The sequence below is a fragment of the Anoplopoma fimbria genome, chromosome 24 (assembly GCF_027596085.1).
Source record: "Anoplopoma fimbria isolate UVic2021 breed Golden Eagle Sablefish chromosome 24, Afim_UVic_2022, whole genome shotgun sequence".
Lineage (NCBI taxonomy): Eukaryota > Metazoa > Chordata > Actinopteri > Perciformes > Anoplopomatidae > Anoplopoma > Anoplopoma fimbria.
This window is the reverse complement of record NC_072472.1, coordinates 14117623-14133926: the sequence shown is the minus strand read 5'-3', so window position 1 is coordinate 14133926 and position 16304 is coordinate 14117623. Positions and strand designations below refer to the sequence as shown.

Below are 16304 nucleotides of genomic sequence, written 5' to 3'. Positions count from 1 at the left end.
TGTATGGCGTCTCTGGCTCCATTGTTCATCCTAGATGAAGCTACACTGGACGGATGGACAGCAGGACAGAGTGGAGGACTCCTATGAGACAACGGAGGTTGACTCTCTGTGTTTTACATCAAGATGCTTGGTGTCCAAACACAGTCAAAGTTGATGCACAATGCTTTTCCTCATGTTGAATTTTTTATGTGAAGATTACCTGACCAGAGAATTGTTTTTGTTGCTGTTGTTTACATTCTTTATAATGCAAATTCAAAAAATAGACTACAGGAATATACAAATTTGCTACAACTACATTTTGTTGTGCATCCCTGTGTTACATAATTAACATAAAATATCCTTTAATCTTAAACCTTGAACCTCTAAAATAATCTAAAAAAAAGAATGTTAAATTTTATGTTAGCTTAGAGCTCAAAGCATCGTGCTTATGTAAAGTCTCACAGAGCTGGAAGCATGTGTGTAGACTTAGTTTTGTTTTATTACAGGTCAGTAAAACACACTCTATTACATTTTAGAAAGAACACTTATTGTGTTTCAGAGTAACAACAAAGCATTTGTAGCAATATATAATCAAGTTATCACTGATTTTAATAAAACAAATTTCTGATTTAAATTTCTGATTGTATCAGAATTCTCTACACACACACACACACACACACACACTACACACACACACACACACACACACACACACACACACACACACACACACACACACACACACACACACACACACATATATATATTGAAGAAAATTGGTTCACAAAAAAACTTCAAGGGACAAAGTAGACTACAAACTCCAACAAGGTGGAATGCTTAGAGACAAAAAGTGTTGCATTACAATAACTTGTTTTTTTAATTATTGATTTAAAGAACACAAATAAAAATTTCTGGGTAAGATTTAGCTTTTTCTACAGACTTTATATCTGCTCTCACATTTTTTATTCTTTTTTGTAGAGAACAAGTTGCAGTGTAGGATGCTTTGTTATTCTATAACCTCTTTTAGAAAATAAAAACATAGAACAAATTAGACATGATGCTTTTAAATTACTACCAGCATATATATATATATATATATATATATATATATAAGACAATTGATTTAATTCACTTGGGTTTTTAAGGTATTCCCATATTCTTTCATCTTTCTTCTACTATTATATATTTTTTTGTGTGTTGATTACCTTGATCATTATTTATTTATCATTATCAATTTCCAAAAATTTGCATGATGTTAGAAATCATAATTACACTGTTTACAAGGTTAAACTTACAGCAAATCAAGCACTAAAAGAGATGATGTATAACATACGCAAATTGTCACGTTATGGTTCATTTCTTAATTACTTTGGATTTCCCTCTGATTTTCAATAACCTTTTCACAGATTTTTGATTTCTTGTGTCTGCAGAACATAAATGATTGGGTTCAACATGGGAGGAAAAATAGAGGTCAAAGACAGGTTCATGATCCTGGCATTTGGATGTATATTGTCCATTAGAGTACTGCCGGACGTGATTAACACTGGAATGAAATATATTGCCACCAATGAGAGATGAGCTGTGCATGTTTTAAAGGCCTTGAGACCTTCTCGAACGCTTGCCACTTTAGCCAAAGTGCAGCCAATATATAGGTAACTTAACAAGATGAAAACGAATGGACCCCAAAAAGTAAGAGCAGGCAACAGACAACTAATGACATAATTAGGAAATAGTCATTGCATGCCAGCCTGTATATCTGGCCATAGTCACAGAAATAGCTGTTAATAACCACAGATTTACAGAAGGAAAGTCTTGTGAGAAGGCCAACTGAAATAAGTGCAGCAATTATAACAAAGACCCAGAAAGAGGCAATCATAGACAGCATGAACCTGTGGGTCACCTTCACTTGATAGTGCAGAGGGTAGATGATGGCAATAAGTCTGTCATAGGAGAGTGCAACCAGATTAAATGATTGCATGCCAAGGCAGGTGTAGCAGAAAAAAGGAATGTCAAGCAGTCGTTGTAGGGGATGTTGCGATGGTTCATCATAAAGATGTCAAGAAGCTTCGGCACCAGAGCAGAGCTACCAAACAGGTCCACAAATGCTAGATTAAAAACTGCAATATATTTTGGAGTTCTCAGATTATGATCCAAGTATATTACTGCCATCACAGCTGTGTTTCCAAGCACTGAAAAGATATAAACAAAACAGAGAAAGACATAGTAATACTTCATGTCTGGGATGCCGGATAAGCCACTTATTATGAAGTACGCAGGATGAACAAACGTGATGTTTTTCCCGAGAGCCGAGTTGAATAAATTCATTGTAAAACTGTAAACGTACGTAGTGGTTTATGGAGCAAAGTGTCCTCTTCTGTGCTTCAGCATTAGCACTGTGCTGCGTCTGTCTTTCTGGTGTCAGAGCTCGGTCAATCTTTATCTGTTTTGCCAGGAGTGGCTACAAAGAGAAGCTGTCCTCCTCTAGACTTCTGTCATGTGTCTTTTCCCCTGTGTCTTTTGTATGTAAGCAACTCAACATCAGACATCACACCAATTTGAAGCCATTTTACCTACTCCAATTTACTTTTACAAATCTTTAGAGCATCTACTGAATGACACACTTTATTTTTCAAATGGTATACTATTTCAGTGAGTAACCTTTCAATTAGATTACTGCTGTCATCAATATTTTTATAATAATATTCCATCAAATAAGGATGTGCTCAATACGTATCGCAATTCATGGTCTACAATATTAAATAAAAAAGAACCCTAGGGCTAAGAAGAGATTCTAGCAATGGGACACTACGCGGTCTAAGCTAGCGATGCTAATTTATTAACCCTTCCTAGCGTTTAGCCAAATAAGGTAACCAAAACCTAATGTGTACTGCTGTTGAATGTAGCTTAGCCTCGCGCATACAGAAAAATCGCCTAACACCTTTTTTCCCCATTTGTTTTTCTGACTCTTTATAGCTTGTTACCTCGCTAGCTCCCCACTAGTGACCGCATGACTTGCTGGCTAGACCGCTGTGCTCACCTCCTGTCCCGCCCCTCTCTGTAGGCAGCGAAGAGTCCCACTGCCTCTGTCTCTCCAAGGCAGCAACCTCCAGTTCTGAAGAGTGAAGCCAATGCTGAAGAGTCTTAAAATTACATTCTTTCAAATGGCCAGCAGGGGGCAACTCCTCTGGTTGCAAAAACTAGTCTGATTGTAGAAGTCTATGAGAAAATGACCCTACTTTTACCTAATTTATTACCTCAGAAAACATTGTAAACATGAGTTTATGGTCTCAATTGCTAGTTTCAAGTCTTCTTCAAAACAGCATGATGTTCATTTTTGTAAATTATGGTCACATTTATAATAAATTGGATAAAGCAGTGTGCTTTAGGGCGGGCTACCTTGTGATTGACAAGTCGTGTATGGCGTCTCTGGCTCCATTGTTCATCCTAGATGAAGCTACACTGGACGGATGGACAGCAGGACAGAGTGGAGGACTCCTATGAGACAACGGAGGTTGACTCTCTGTGTTTTACATCAAGATGCTTGGTGTCCAAACACAGTCAAAGTTGATGCACAATGCTTTTCCTCATGTTGAATTTTTTATGTGAAGATTACCTGACCAGAGAATTGTTTTTGTTGCTGTTGTTTACATTCTTTATAATGCAAATTCAAAAAATAGACTACAGGAATATACAAATTTGCTACAACTACATTTTGTTGTGCATCCCTGTGTTACATAACTAACATAAATTATCCTTTAATCTTAAACCTTGAACCTCTAAAATAATCTAAAAAAATAAAGAATGTTAAATTTTATGTTAGCTTAGAGCTCAAAGCATCGTGCTTATGTAAAGTCTCACAGAGCTGGAAGCATGTGTGTAGACTTAGTTTTGTTTTATTACAGGTCAGTAAAACACACTCTATTACATTTTAGAAAGAACACTTATTGTGTTTCAGAGTAACAACAAAGCATTTGTAGCAATATATAATCAAGTTATCACTGATTTTAATAAAACAAATTTCTGATTTAAATTTCTGATTGTATCAGAATTCTACATACACACACACACACACACACACACACACACACACACACACACACACACACACACACACACACACACACACATATATATGTATATTGAAGAAAATTGGTACACAAAAAAACTTCAAGGGACAAAGTAGACTACAAACTCCAACAAGGTGGAATGCTTAGAGACAAAAAGTGTTGCATCACAATAACTTGTTTTTTTAATTATTGATTTAAAGAACACAAATAAAAATTTCTGGGTAAGATTTAGCTTTTTCTACAGACTTTATATCTGCTCTCACATTTTTATTCTTTTTTGTAGAGAACAAGTTGCAGTGTAGGATGCTTTGTTATTCTATAACCTCTTTTAGAAAATAAAAACATAGAACAAATTAGACATGATGCTTTTAAATTACTACCAGCATATATATATATATATATATATATAAGACAATTGATTTAATTCACTTCGATTTTTAAGGTATTCCCATATTCTTTCATCTTTCTTTTACTATTATATATTTTTTTGTGTGTTGATTACCTTGATCATTATTTATTTATCATTATCAATTTCCAAAAATTTGCATGATGTTAGAAATCATAATTACACTGTTTACAAGGTTAAACTTACAGCAAATCAAGCACTAAAAGAGATGATGTATAACATACGCAAATTGTCACGTTATGGTTCATTTCTTAATTACTTTGGATTTCCCTCTGATTTTCAATAACCTTTTCACAGATGTTTTGATTTCTTGTGTCTGCAGAACATAAATGATTGGGTTAAACATGGGAGGAAAAATAGAGGTCAAAGACAGGTTCATGATCCTGGCATTTGGATGTATATTGTCCATTAGAGTACTGCCGGACGTGATTAACACTGGAATGAAATATATTGCCACCAATGAGAGATGAGCTGTGCATGTTTTAAAGGCCTTGAGACCTTCTCGAACGCTTGCCACTTTAGCCAAAGTGCAGCCAATATATAGGTAACTTAACAAGATGAAAGCGAATGGACCCCAAAAAGTAAGAGCAGGCAACAGACAACTAATGACATAATTAGGGAAATAGTCATTGCATGCCAGCCTGTATATCTGGCCATAGTCACAGAAATAGCTGTTAATAACCACAGATTTACAGAAGGAAAGTCTTTTGAGAAGGCCAACTGAAATAAGTGCAGCAATTATAACAAAGACCCAGGAAGATGCAATCATAGACAGCATGAACCTGTGGGTCACCTTCACTTGATAGTGCAGAGGGTAGATGATGGCAATAAGTCTGTCATAGGAGAGTGCAACCAGATTAAATGATTGCATGCCAAGGCAGGTGTAGCAGAAAAAAAGAAACGTCAAGCAGTCGTTGTAGGGGATGTTGCGATGGTTCATCAGAAAGATGTCAAGAAGCTTCGGCACCAGAGCAGAGCTACCAAACAGGTCCACAAATGCTAGATTAAAAACTGCAATATATTTTGGAGTTCTCAGATTATGATCCAAGTATATTACTGCCATCACAGCTGTGTTTCCAAGCACTGAAAAGATATAAACAAAACAGAGAAAGACATAGTAATACTTCATGTCTGGGATGCCAGATAAGCCACTTATTATGAAGTACGCAGGATGAACAAACGTGATGTTTTTCCCGAGAGCCGAGTTGAATAAATTCATTGTAAAACTGTAAACGTACGTAGTGGTTTATGGAGCAAAGTGTCCTCTTCTGTGCTTCAGCATTAGCACTGTGCTGCGTCTGTCTTTCTGGTGTCAGAGCTCGGTCAATCTTTATCTGTTTTGCCAGGAGTGGCTACAAAGAGAAGCTGTCCTCCTCTAGACTTCTGTCATGTGTCTTTTCCCCTGTGTCTTTTGTATGTAAGCAACTCAACATCAGACATCACACCAATTTGAAGCCATTTTACCTACTCCAATTTACTTTTACAAATCTTTAGAGCATCTACTGTATGAAACACTTTATTTTTCAAATGGTATACTATTTCAGTGAGTAACCTTTCAATTAGATTACTGCTGTCATCAATATTTTTATAATAATATTCCATCAAATAACAATGTGAAAGGAGTCGATCGTAGTGATGGACTTACAGATAATTATCACCTGAATCTGCAAAGAGTTTCAGCTCATTGTTTAGCCGTCCGCATCTTTACTGTTTTGGTTCACTCTCATCGATCTCCTAAATCACTGTTTCCTCAACAGGCAGTTGTTTTCATTAAAAACATTTTTCAAAACCCACTGAACACCCCCTTCTCTGTAACAAACAGCAGACAGACACAGTTAGCAAAAAGTCGGGATGGGCACCGAAACCAGGCGTTAAACAGGGATGGGTGCTCAATTATTTTAGGCTGTATTATTGATAAGTTCCAACATTATCGGTTCCCTTTTCTGTATATTTTAACACTTTGATGAAGGTCTAATTTAATATCACTCAGCAGCATCTCCTCTGTTCTCTGTGTCGGGGCTGTGCTCTTTAACATACACAAACAAATGGTCTAAGTCAGCGAACAGCAGGGCAGAGAGGCCCCAGTGGACACAGTGAAGTGAACAAGGTGAAGTGAAGATAACTCGAAGAATACATCCACAACTACACTTGTTGCTGCAAGTGCTGGGCGGTTTAGGGGGGGGTCCGCTTGCCTCTCCAATGCACAGGCCTGGCCTCACTTGCCATTGCTGTTTAAATGTTTAATGTTAATTATTGTGACGTTATTATTATATATCAACATGTTATTGTATAGCAATATATAAATCACATCCTATTCTATAGAATGATCTTATTATATAATGATAGTATCTTATTTAACAATTTAATTATTATTTCTATATTATTATGATTTTGCTGTTTTTTTCATTCTCAACATAAAATAAAGAATTGGTCTTGTTCTTTCTCTCCATCCCTTAGCCAGCTCCTTACCCCACATACCAACCTGTCCGGTTACACTTAACACGGATACATACCACTGCTTTTCATGAAGACATCCAAACATGCACACACACATTACCCACACATACTCTACTTAATCTAATCAAATCTCTATTCCCGTATACTTATCATATCATCACATTTAAACATAATTATAACTGCTTCATATTATTGTCTTTATTTCTGTCAGTTGTGTCTGTCAATATGTACTTAGTACTTAGTTTACCAATAAATGGGAAAAAACTGATTTATATTTTCTTTGTAATTTCCCAAAAAAGTAGGAAGATGAATGTCTATATTTGGCTACTGGGTTTCTGTAAATACTTTATTGAAAAATGAAGAAACACATCAGCAACTTTACTTGTTCTTGTAGTTCTCCACAGGCAGAAACAACACTATTACTGTACATCATTTCAATAGGTCAGATCAAATTTTGCTGTCTGTTCACACAAAAATGTGTCTTGCATCACATGTTCCAAATAATCAGAAGAATAACCAGAAGAATAACATAAAAAAAATAATAAACTGTGTCCGTTCTGATAATGAAAAAAAAAAATGCCAGGTCGCCCTCTAGCAATGATAAGAAAAGTATGTAAGTAATTGTTTTAAGGTGCTTTCTTTAAAATGATTGTAAATTCAGTCATTCTTAACATTTTTAGACATTTGGTTAACATTACAAAATAAATGACATCTTTTTTACTACATTGCAAATAAGACCAAAAATGACATTAATACTCAACTTAAGTGATGTTAAAAAGGACAATTCTACTTTTCGTGAAGGCAAATAAAACACCCAAAGAGATGGTGTATATCAAATACAAATCTTCACAAAATGGTTCATTTCTTTATTGTTATTTTAGATTTCATTCTGATTCCTTCTAACCTTGTCAATGATACTCTGATTTCTTGTGTCTGCAGAACATAGTGAGCTGGCGTCTGTATCAGCAAAACTCTGTTCAAAAAGCAAGAAAAGTGAAAACGCGACTCTAATTATCAACAAAATGTACAGATAAAATTAAGATGCACCATCAACATCATGTGTCAAAGCATCTCTTGTAATTTGGCAAATGAATATTCAACTAAAGAATGAAGTATTATTTTACTATGTTTCTCAACATGAAATAGACCAAAAGGAAATGCAGTCCAGATCCGAGGGTGACATTCTCTTCACAAACACCACTCCGACACAACACCACGCTTACTGCAGTAACTGTGGTGTCTTCTACATTTTAGCAGCTTAACCCTCATCAACTTCTCATGCAGGCATTCAGCTCCAAAGAATCTACGATTTATGTGGGTGCTTCACAATATAGTTCATTAAAAAATGAATAGCTGGAGAGGCTTAAATTAAAGGGTTGAAAAAGGGTTGAAAAAGACACAGTACGGTTGTTCAAAAAACAGAAGCAGACAAGAAAACAAAATGGGTCTTGGTGCTTTTTAAATATGAGATATCCATGTCTATAAAGAAGCAGAAAAATATCCAAACATTTGATTGCAATAAATATTTTATTATAATTAATTTGATAAAATAAACACAGAAAGATGAAAAGGAAGGTTGTATAAATGTGTTAATGTACAGTATACATGGGCAGAGACACAAACTTTGATTACAAGAACTTGTTTTCTTTGCATTACACAAGCAGATCAGAACAAAATATACATGTAAATTTAGTTATTTAGGATAAGCCACCTGAGATGGGTCATCGTGTTTTCCAAGGGTTCTACACATAATACAAACTAAGTGAAAACATTAAAGTGTGAACAGACAATACAAAAAACAATTTAACAGTTAAACATATAAACAAAACAGAAACAGAGAAAACAATTATTGTAATATGTAAATAAATACAACCGCTAAAGTAGCCAAGGACAGGTGCTTATTAAAGTCACTTAAATCATGCATAATTAGTCTCAAAATAGGAGATCAGCATAAGAATTAAATAGAATAAAAATGAATTCAAGTTGAATTTAATATTGAAAAATTCCCAATAGCTCCTGCTTGATTGACTTTAATCAACAAGTATTACTTTAATGGACAAAATAGCAATCCTCAACACAAGGCCCTTAATATAAAAACACAGGTGGTCATTTGATGATCAATTTCTTTACTGTAATTTTGGAATCCTTTCTGATTTTGAATATTTTTTTCAATGATACTTTGATTTCTTGTGTCTGCAGAACATAAATGAATGGGTTCAGCATGGGAGGAAAAATAGAGGTCAGAGACAGGTTTATGATCCTGGCATTTGGATGTATGTTTTTCATCATGGTAAATGTGATTATTATTGGAATGAAATAGATTGCCACTAATGAAAGATGACCTGTGCAGGTTTTAAAGGCCTTGTATCTTTCTTGAGCTGTGGCCACTTTAGACAAAGCATAGCTGATATATATGTAAGTAAACAAGATGAATATCAGAGAAAGCCAAAGAATAAGAAACGGTAACAACACACTTACGACATAGCTGGGTGTGTTGTCATTGCATGCCAGCCTGTATATCTGGCCATGGTCACAGAAATAGCTGTTAATAACCACAGATTTACAGAAGGAAAGTCTTGTGAGAAGGCCAACTGCAATAAGTATGGCAATTATAACAAAGACCCAGATAGATGCAATCAAAAACAGCATGGACCTGTTGGTCACCTTCACTTGATAGTGCAGAGGGTAGGTGATGGCAATAAGTCTGTCATAGGAGAGTGCAACCAGATTAAATGATTGCATGCAAAGGCAGATGTAGCAGAAAAAAAGGAATGTCAAGCAGTCGTTGTAGGGGATGTAGCGATGGTTGAACAGAAAGATGTCAAGAACCTTCGGCACCAGAGCAGAGCTACCAAACAGGTCCACAAATGCTAGATGAAAAACTGCAATATATTTTGGAGTTCTCAGATTATGATCCAAGTATATTACTGCCATCACAACTGTGTTTCCAAGCACTGAAACAATATAAACGAAAAAGAGGAAGACATAGTAATACTTGATATTAGGTATGCCAGAAAAACCACTTATCACAAAATATGCAGGACGCACAAAAGTGATGTTTTTCCCAAGAGCTGAGTTGAAAAAATTCATTGTCCAAAAAACTTGTCCAGCTTTTCTGTCCACAGTGCAGTGGTTGATGTAGGTAAGCGTCCTCCTAGGTGTGTCAGTACTCTGTGTTCTATTGGTCTGTTTGTGATGATGTAGCTCTGTGGAGCTTTAAATGTTTTGACAAGGGTGGCTGATAAAACCTCTCCTGACTTCATGTCAAATAAGGTCATTTTCTGATCCCATGTGTCCATTAGCCGCTCAGCATCAGACAAACGCCTTTCCAATCTTATAAACTAATTAAACTCACAGTATACCGTTAGAAGAAAGGTATTGAAATACCAAGCATTTAAAAACGGTACGATACCTCATGTTATTAGTACGGTGCTTTAAGAGTGTCAGTGTTTTTAATAAGAGTTGTATTTCTCTGTTTTCCTGTGAAATTAAATGTTTCATGGATTTGTGACAGCGGGGAAGTGTGTGTGTGTGTGTGTGTGTGTGTGTGTGTGTGTGTGTGTGTGTGTGTGTGTGTGTGTGTGTGTGTGTGTGTGTGTGTGTGTGTGTGTGTGTGTGTGTGTGTGTGTGCAGCGCTCTGCTTTAGAATTGAGATTGCATGGGAGTGGGACGTTTAAACTTTGAGCGGCTGGGAGTTGGCGGTCAAAAAGTAAACTGTGAGTCCCGAGATTTAGCTAGTGCTGACCTATAAGGTTAAAGTCAACAAGTGAAGTTGACAAAAATGTTAAAGCAGACCATGAACCTGTAGACAGCTGCACAGTGCCCCTCTGAGCTGGTGTCTGTATCAGCAGAACTCGGTTCAAAAAGCAAGAAAAGTGAAAAAACGCGACTCTAATTATCAACGAAATGTACAGATAAAATTAAGATGCACCATCAACATCATGTGTCAAAGCATCTCTTGTAATTTGGCAAAGGCATATTCAACTAAAGAGAAAACTATCATTTTACTATGTTTCTCAACATGAAATAGACCAAAAGGAAATGCAGTCCAGATCCGAGGGTGACATTCTCTTCACAAACACCACTCCGACACAACACCACGCTTACTGCAGTAACTGTGGTGTCTTCTACATTTTAGCAGCTTAACCCTCATCAACTTCTCATGCAGGCATTCAGCTCCAAAGAATCTACGATTTATGTGGGTGCTTCACAATATAGTTCATTAAAAAAATGAATAGCTGGAGAGGTTTAAATTAAAGTAGTGTTGGGTTGAAAAAGACACAGTACGGTTGTTCAAAAAACAGAAGCAGACAAGAAAACAAAATGGGTCTTGGTGCTTTTTAAATGAGATATCCATGTCTATAAAGAAGCAGAAAAATATCCAAACATTTGATTGCAATAAATATTTTATCATAATTAATTTGATAAAATAAACACAGAAAGATGAAAAGGAAGGTTGTATAAATGTGTTAATGTACAGTATACATGGGCAGAGACACAAACTTTGATCACAAGAACTTGTTTTCTTTGCATTACACAAGCAGATCAGAACAAAATATACATGTAAATTTAGTTATTTAGGATAAGCCACCTGAGATGGGTCATCGTGTTTTCCAAGGGTTCTACACATAATACAAACTAAGTGAAAACATTAAAGTGTGAACAGACAATACAAAAAACAATTTAACAGTTAAACATATAAACAAAACAGAAACAGAGAAAACAATTATTGTAATATGTAAATAAATACAACCGCTAAAGTAGCCAAGGACAGGTGCTTATTAAAGTCACTTAAATCATGCATAATTAGTCTCAAAATAGGAGATCAGCATAAGAATTAAATAAAATAAAAATGAATTCAAGTTGAATTTAATATTGAAAAATTTCCAATAGCTCCTGCTTGATTGACTTTAATCAACATGTATTACTTTTATGTACAAAATAGCAATCCTCAACACAAGGCCCTTAATATAAAAACACAGGTGGTCATTTTATGATCACTTTCTTTACTGTAATTTTGGATTCCTTTCTGATTTTAAATATTTTTTTCAAGGATACTTTGATTTCTTGTGTCTGCAGAACATAAATTAATGGGTTCAGCATGGGAGGAAAAATAGAGGTCAGGGACAGATTTATGATCCTGGCATTTGGATGTATGTTTTTCATCATGGTAAATGTGATTATTATTGGAATGAAATAGATTGCCACTAATGAAAGATGACCTGTGCAGGTTTTAAAGGCCTTGTATCTTTCTTGAGCTGTGGCCACTTTAGACAAAGCATAGCTGATATATATGTAAGTAAACAAGATGAATATCAGAGAAAGCCAAAGAATAAGAAACGGTAACAACACACTTACGACATAGCTGGGTGTGTTGTCATTGCATGCCAACCTGTACATCTGGCCATGGTCACAGAAATAGCTGTTAATAACCACAGATTTACAGAAGGAAAGTCTTGTGAGAAGGCCAACTGAAATAAGTGCAGCAATTATAACAAAGACCCAGAAAGATGCAATCATAGACAGCATGGACCTGTTGGTCACCTTCACTTGATAGTGCAGAGGGTAGATGATGGCAATAAGTCTGTCATAGGAGAGTGCAACCAGATTAAATGATTGCATGGCAAGGCAGATGTAGCAGAAAAAAAGGAATGTCAAGCAGTCGTTGTAGGGATGTTGTCATGCTTAAACAGAAAGATGTCAAGAACCTTCGGCACCAGAGCAGAGCTACCAAACAGGTCCACAAATGCTAGATGAAAAACTGCAATATATTTTGGAGTTCTCAGATTATGATCCAAGTATATTACTGCCATCACAACTGTGTTTCCAAGCACTGAAACAATATAAACGAAAAAGAGGAAGACATAGTAATACTTGATATTAGGTATGCCAGAAAAACCACTTATCACAAAATATGCAGGACGCACAAAAGTGATGTTTTTCCCAAGAGCTGAGTTGAAAAAATTCATTGTAAAACTTGTCCAGCTTTTCTGTCCACAGTGCAGTGGTTGATGTAGGTAAGCGTCCTCCTAGGTGTGTCAGTACTCTGTGTTCTATTGGTCTGTTTGTGATGATGTAGCTCTGTGGAGCTTTAAATGTTTTGACAAGGGTGGCTGATAAAACCTCTCCTGACTTCATGTCAAATAAGGTCATTTTCTGATCCCATGTGTCCATTAGCTGCTCGGCATCAGACAAACGCCTTTCCAATCTTATAAACGAATTAAACTCACAGTATACCGTTAGAAGAAAGGTATTGAAATACCAAGCATTTAAAAACGGTACGATACCTCATGTTATTAGTACGGTGCTTTAAGAGTCTCAGTGTTTTTAATAAGAGTTGTATTTCTCTGTTTTCCTGTGAAATTAAATGTTTCATGGATTTGTGACAGCGGGGAAGCGTGTGTGTGTGTGTGTGTGTGTGTGTGTGTGTGTGTGTGTGTGTGTGTGTGTGTGTGTGTGTGTGTGTGTGTGTGTGTGTGTGTGTGCAGCGCTCTGCTTTAGAATTGAGATTGCATGGGAGTGGGACGTTTAAACTTTGAGCGGCTGGGAGTTGGCGGTCAAAAAGTAAACTGTGAGTCCCGAGATTTAGCTAGTGCTGACCTATAAGGTTAAAGTCAACAAGTGAAGTTGACAAAAATGTTAAAGCAGACCATGAACCTGTAGACATTACATTACATTACATTACATTACATTACATTAGACAGCTGCACAGTGCCCCTCTGTGCTGGTGTCTGTATCAGCAGAACTCGGTTCAAAAAGCAAGAAAAGTGAAAAAACGCGACTCTAATTATCAACGAAATGTACAGATAAAATTAAGATGCACCATCAACATCATGTGTCAAAGCATCTCTTGTAATTTGGCAAACGCATATTCAACTAAAGAGAAAACTATCATTTTACTATGTTTCTCAACATGAAATGGACTAAAAGGAAATGCAGTCCAGATCTGAGGGTGACATTCTCTTCACAAACACCACTCCGACACAACACCACGCTTACTGCAGTAACTGTGGTGTCTTCTACATTTTAGCAGCTTAACCCTCATCAACTTCTAACTGAACTTCATCTGAATTTATTTTCATTTTGTGGGATTTTGTTTTGGAAGCCTCTCGTCATCTCCCGTGCTGCATTACTACTCTCCACCTGAACCGTTCCTGATGCTCCAGCAGAGGCCTTATTACTAGCCAGCTGTCCGCTAGTTGCTTGTTAACTATGCCATGCTTTAATGCTACACTAGAGGCAGAAAATAAGCCTAACAAAGTGGTCACTCATCTGGCGCTAACAAATTGCGTTCCTACGCTGTGACAATCATTGTAAAATTCTGGTTGCTTCATAACTGCCTCCCTGGCAACCACAATAATGTGCTTTAAGGCATGCTGCAACTACACGTTAAAAAAGACACAGAGCCTCATAATTGGTTTAAGTAGCCTGAATTGGACTTTATTATTTTACGATAATCTCCCTCTGGGTAAATATGTCAAAACATTTCGGCAAATTTGCATTGTCCATCTTTCAATATTTTGAAATTCAGACATTCAGCTCCAAAGAATCTAAGATTGATGAGGGTGCTTCACAATATAGTTCTTTATAAATGTCCGTATGTCCCTGAATGGCTGGAGAGATTTAAGTTAAAGTAGTGTTGGGTTGAAAAAAACACAGTACAGTTGTTCAAAAAACAGAAGCAGACAAGAAAACAAGATGGGTCTTGGTGCTTTTTAAATGAGATATCCATGTCTATAAAGAAGCAGAAAAATATCTAAACATTTGATTGCAATAAATATTATTATAATTCATTTTACAATATAAACACAGAAAGATGAAAATGAAGGTTATATGAATGTCCTAATGCACAGTGAACATGTGCAGAGACACAAACTTTGATTACAAGAACTTGTTTTCTTTGCATTACACAAGCAAATCAGAACAAAATATACATGCAAATTTAGTTATTTAGGATAAGCCACCTGAGATGGGTCATCGTGTTTTCCAATTTAATGTTGAAAAATTCGCAATAGCTCCTGCTTGATTGACTTTAATCAACAAGTATTACTTTAATGGACAAAATAGCAATCCTCAACACAAGGCCCTTAATATAAAAACACAGGTGGTCATTTTATGATCACTTTCTTTACTGTAATTTTGGATTCCTTTCTAATTTTTAATATTTTTTTCAATGATACTTTGATTTCTTGTGTCTGCAGAACATAAATGAATGGGTTCAGCATGGGAGGAAAAATGGAGGTCAGGGACAGATTTATGATCCTGGCATTTGGATGTATGTTTGAACTCATAGTAAATGTGATTAATATTGGGATGAAATAGATTGCCGCTAATGAAATATGAGCTGTGCAGGTTTTAAAGGCCTTGTATCTTTCTTGAGCTGTGGCCACTTTAGACAAAGCATAACCAATACATAGATAACTTAACAAGATAAATGCCAGTGGAAGCCAAAGAATTATAAGTACTAACAAAAAACTAATGACATAGTTGGGTGTGTTGTCATTGCAGGCCAGCCTGTATATCTGGCCATGGTCACAGAAATAGCTGTTAATAACCACAGATTTACAGAAGGAAAGTCTTGTGAGAAGGCCAACTGAAATAAGTGCAGCAATTATAACAAAGACCCAGAAAGAGGCAATCATAGACAGCATGAACCTGTTGGTCACCTTCACTTGATAGTGCAGAGGGTAGATGATGGCAATAAGTCTGTCATAGCAGAGTGCAACCAGATTAAGAACCTGCATGCCAAGGCAGGTGTAGCAGAAAAAAAGGAATGTCAAGCAGTCGTTGTAGGGGATGTTGTCATGCTTAAACAGAAAGATGTCAAGAACCTTCGGCATCAGAGCAGAGCTACCAAACAGGTCCACAAATGCTAGATGAAAAACTGCAATATATTTTGGAGTTCTCAGATTATGATCGAAGTATATTACTGCCATCACAACTGTGTTTCCAAGCACTGAAACAATATAAACGAAAAAGAGGAAGACATAGTAATACTTGATATTAGGTATGCCAGAAAAACCACTTATCACAAAATATGCAGGACGCACAAAAGTGATGTTTTTCCCAAGAGCTGAGTTGAAGAAATTCATTATAAAACTTGTCCAGCTTTTCTGTCCACAGTGCAGTGGTTGATGTAGGCAAGCATCCTCTTAGGTGTGTCAGTACTCTGTGTTCTATTGGTCTGTTTGTGATGATGAAGCTCTGTGGAGCTTTAAATGTTTTGACAAGGATGGCTGATAAATCCTCTCCTGACTTCATGTCAAATAAGGTCATTTTCTGATCCCATGTGTCCATTAGCCGCTCAGCATCAGACAAACACCTTTCCAATCTTATAAACTAATTAAACTCACAGTATACCGTTAGAAGAAAGGTATTGAAATACCAAGCATTTA

The 16304-nt window shown here is 36.3% G+C and overlaps 3 protein-coding genes and 2 pseudogenes across 3 annotated transcripts; all 5 read right to left on the bottom strand.

Moving 5' to 3' along the window:
• Window positions 1–1332: 1332 nt before the first annotated feature.
• LOC129113974 (olfactory receptor 1-like) lies at window positions 1333–2304 on the bottom strand (annotated as a pseudogene).
• Window positions 2305–4696: 2392 nt separating this feature from the next.
• On the bottom strand, window positions 4697–5671 carry LOC129114045 (olfactory receptor 1-like). Its single transcript, XM_054626549.1, has one exon. The coding sequence runs from the start codon at window positions 5669–5671 to the stop codon at window positions 4697–4699; it is 975 nt and encodes a 324-aa protein (XP_054482524.1).
• Window positions 5672–9015: 3344 nt separating this feature from the next.
• LOC129114006 (olfactory receptor 1-like) lies at window positions 9016–9999 on the bottom strand. The gene has a single exon (XM_054626508.1). It carries the CDS (start codon window positions 9997–9999, stop codon window positions 9016–9018), a length of 984 nt encoding a protein of 327 aa, XP_054482483.1.
• Window positions 10000–11895: 1896 nt separating this feature from the next.
• Window positions 11896–12878, bottom strand: LOC129113887 (olfactory receptor 1-like; annotated as a pseudogene).
• A 2139-nt stretch (window positions 12879–15017) lies between these two features.
• On the bottom strand, window positions 15018–16001 carry LOC129113975 (olfactory receptor 1-like). Its single transcript, XM_054626467.1, has one exon. It carries the CDS (start codon window positions 15999–16001, stop codon window positions 15018–15020), a length of 984 nt encoding a protein of 327 aa, XP_054482442.1.
• Between the last annotated feature and the right edge of the window lie 303 nt (window positions 16002–16304).

Excerpts from the sequence above, each read along its gene's own strand:
- LOC129114045 (XM_054626549.1), bottom strand. The coding sequence starts at position 5,671 with ATGAATTTATTCAACTCGGCTCTCGGGAAAAACATCACGTTTGTTCAT.
- LOC129114006 (XM_054626508.1), bottom strand. The coding sequence starts at position 9,999 with ATGAATTTTTTCAACTCAGCTCTTGGGAAAAACATCACTTTTGTGCGT.
- LOC129113975 (XM_054626467.1), bottom strand. The coding sequence starts at position 16,001 with ATGAATTTCTTCAACTCAGCTCTTGGGAAAAACATCACTTTTGTGCGT.